The 3,166-nt window shown below is 39.5% G+C and overlaps 1 protein-coding gene across 2 annotated transcripts; it reads right to left on the bottom strand.

Moving 5' to 3' along the window:
• Positions 1-477: 477 nt before the first annotated feature.
• Positions 478-2,817, bottom strand: LOC131017529 (G2/mitotic-specific cyclin S13-7-like). 2 transcript variants are annotated; one of them, XM_057946317.1, is made up of 8 exons: positions 2,504-2,817; positions 2,197-2,320; positions 2,068-2,128; positions 1,808-1,987; positions 1,607-1,717; positions 1,097-1,507; positions 849-1,030; positions 478-768 (listed from the first exon to the last, which is right to left on the bottom strand). In XM_057946317.1, exons 1-8 carry the CDS (start codon positions 2,538-2,540, stop codon positions 624-626), a joined length of 1,251 nt encoding a protein of 416 aa, XP_057802300.1. In that variant the 5' UTR covers positions 2,541-2,817; the 3' UTR covers positions 478-623. The 2 variants fall into 2 exon arrangements, with proteins under 2 accessions (XP_057802300.1, XP_057802307.1); XM_057946324.1 differs by having other exon boundaries at positions 2,197-2,317; positions 2,504-2,671.
• Between the last annotated feature and the right edge of the window lie 349 nt (positions 2,818-3,166).

Below are 3,166 nucleotides of genomic sequence, written 5' to 3'. Positions count from 1 at the left end.
AAAATTACAACAACATTAAAGTTCATGTATTTTTTATATCTTTCAAAGTTTATGTAAAAAACTAAACTAACTCGAAAGTTGGTGTATTTAAGAGCCTATTAACCCATATATATATATGACAAGATTCTCAATTTATATACTGCTGTATCTGTGGACGGAAGAAATATTTTTTTTAATTGTATAATGCCGTAATTTTATGTTTTCATTTATTGGATGGATACTTTTAGCTCCTTCCAAACAAATTAATGACTTATAACTCAAGATCTTCAATTATATAACTCAAGATACTTGAGGGTGAAAAGGGCCAGGAAATAAACAACAGTTGCAAATTATCGAAAAAAGAAAATCCATTTTGGGATAGGTGAATCAATATTTTTCCAGTTGCATATATGTAATTTTGGGATATTTTTCCAGCAGTAGCTCACCTCAACTCAATAAATCGTACAAAAAGATGAAACAAATTAAATATACAACAGATGAAACAAATAAAATGATTTTTACTAGCAAGTAAAATCAATCAAAATCAAAATACTAAAAGAAAACAAACTGGATATTATTCAAAAGTAAGATAAGAGAGATCATGATAGGTAAAATGATCTGAATCTATAATTTTTGTGAATTGGTTAACACAAGTATAGGTTTGAGAGAAGGGATGGAGGAAGCATAGCAACCGCGCCCCTCTCCGGCTTAGAATACTTTCTCCACACTGCTTTCAGCTTGCTCTCACCCAACCCACGCTGCAATGACCCCAAAACCTTGCCACACTCCCTGCCACATGCATACCAAACACAATCAATACAAAACAAAATACTACTCCAACAACTCTAAAACCCATATATGTTACACACATGAGCTGCTCTTCCTCGTAGCCGCTGTGCTGCCTAAGAGTCCCCGTCCACCGAGGACTCCTTCCAAGCGTGCAACGAGCAGCGTACACAGCCGAAGCAGCAAGCACCGAGGGGCTATACCGCGTGATGGCCGAGTAGCTCGTCAGCCCGAGTTCAGCAAAGAAAAATGTCATGTTCCCCATCTGCATCAACAGCCATCATCATAAACACACAAACAACAATGAATGAATCAATCCGCTCAAGCTCACCTCCTTATCAGATGGAATGGAGGCCTTGATGTATCGAACCAGAAACACATAGGGAGTGGGCACAGTGAGGTACCACTCCAGCTTCCCAAGAATCGCCTTCTCCATCAGAAGCACTTGCTCTCGCGCATACGCATTGTCTGATATAGCCACCAACTCGCTCACCTCTGGCGCCCATATCTCCTCGTATTTGCAGGCGATGAGCATTGAGCTTATCCCAACCAGCTGAAGCTCCCTCCTCGGAACAGCCTTGCGCGAGAGGAATCGATCCACGATGTTGACTGTCAGGTAGAGGCTCTCCGGCGTCAGCTCAAACTTCCTATGCACTTCAATCAGCCAGTCCACAAGAATGCCTCTCATTTTCGAGTTGATTTCTGGTTGTGATCCCATGTAGTCATCAACTCGACCGTCGCCCTAAACCAACAACCAATCAATGATCAATCCATCATCAATCATCATATATACAAATGCCAGTGGAATTTCAAATTCTTGCATACATACATACATACATACCTCAGTGAGCTTGTAGAAATTGTACATGTCTTCCACATACTCGGGAGCTGCCAATTCATTATCCGCATCCTCTGCATCGATGTCCACAACCACATCCTCACAAGCAGCGGCCTGCACAGAATTCATCAAAACATCAAATGATTTGATATGAATGATTCTTGAATTATGACAATCAAGAATGTGTGTTTTTATCTTATCAACCTTGCTTCGAGCAGATAGGATGGAGGTGAAAGCTTTACAAGGCTTCTTGGAAGATCTGCCCCTCGCTTTCCTTCCACTCTCGCAACTCTCTCCTTCATCCGAACTGATCACAATCACAGCCTCCTTCTTCGACGCTTTCGGTTTAGCAACCAAATCGTTTCCACTTTCCACCAATGGCTTCTGTACAATCAATCAAATCTCATGTTATATATCTATAAATGGACAATCATTGAGTGGTTAGTTATCCTCAGATTTTGCACCTTGCATATGTTTTTCTCTGCTGCTGCTTGTGCATTTGCCAACACCTGTGCCCCAAAACTCCTGAAATCACAAAATAATCAATTATAATCAAATCTCTTTCTGAGAGAGAGAGAGAGAGAGATGGGAACCTGGTTACAGGGCGAGTGATTTGAGTATGGGGCTTGCGCTCAACAGCTTGTGCAGTAACCAAATTTCCAATATCTTTTAGGACTCGCCTATTTCTGTCTACAATCTTCTGCTTCCCTCCTCCTACTAAATAACACAAGTAACGCATATTAATCCATCTCCAAATAAAAATCCCAATGGAATTCTAATTTGTACCAGACATTAGAATTACGACAACCATCAAGAAAGGGATTAAACTGATCTTTCAAGAAAATTCAAACCACGGTGATAATCTGATTGAAACAGAAGAAAATAGTGGCTGTAAATTACCCCTCGGTTGCTCTGGAACAACAGTTGTAGAAGCCATCTCTTCCAAGTTTCTGATTACTGCAATTCACAGCTTCTCTCTCTAGAATGCCTTGTTTGTCTCGCAAGAATCGTTTTTTCGTGTCTTTGTATATCTACTTTTCTGACAATGATGATGAAGAAGAGTGTGTTATTACTTCCGAGTGGAGAGACGCCTCTCCAATATTAACGGTCATATTCTGCATCTTTGAATAGGATCCGTTGGATTGTGGGTGATCGGACGGTTGAGATTCGGTTTGTGGTCGTGAGATTGTGTGCATATTGACTAACTAGCCGTTGGGTCATGGGAGCCTCTTCTGCATTAACGCGTCGCTTTTAGTGCCTAAACTAAATAATGAAATTCCCTTTTTTATTTATTCTTCATTGCTAAACAATGTTATGGTTTCTTTACAATAGGGGAATTTTTCAGTTATGTGATAATCGTTTTGTGCAAAACATAATACTAGGTTTGAAATTTGGCATCTATTTCATTATGTCTAATACTCCTTTTTTCATGGAGCAATCAATAGGTACGATTACGAATATCCGTTTTCAGGTTTAATTTGCGTCAATGAGTTTAGAATAATATATATAAGCTTGATAGAACATGACCCTAAAATAATACTACCAACTGATGATTCATAAATC

This window comes from Salvia miltiorrhiza, chromosome 1 (assembly GCF_028751815.1).
Source record: "Salvia miltiorrhiza cultivar Shanhuang (shh) chromosome 1, IMPLAD_Smil_shh, whole genome shotgun sequence".
Classification (NCBI taxonomy): Eukaryota; Viridiplantae; Streptophyta; class Magnoliopsida; order Lamiales; family Lamiaceae; genus Salvia; species Salvia miltiorrhiza.
This window is presented reverse-complemented; position numbering and strand designations above follow the sequence as displayed.

Excerpts from the sequence above, each read along its gene's own strand:
- LOC131017529 (XM_057946317.1), bottom strand. The coding sequence starts at position 2,540 with ATGGCTTCTACAACTGTTGTTCCAGAGCAACCGAGGG. Across the intron at positions 2,129-2,196 it reads ATCACTCGCCCTGTAACCAG|GAGTTTTGGGGCACAGGTGT; the intron begins GTTCCCATCTCT and ends TTGTGATTTCAG. Across the intron at positions 769-848 it reads TACGAGGAAGAGCAGCTCAT|GGAGTGTGGCAAGGTTTTGG; the intron begins GTGTGTAACATA and ends TGCATGTGGCAG.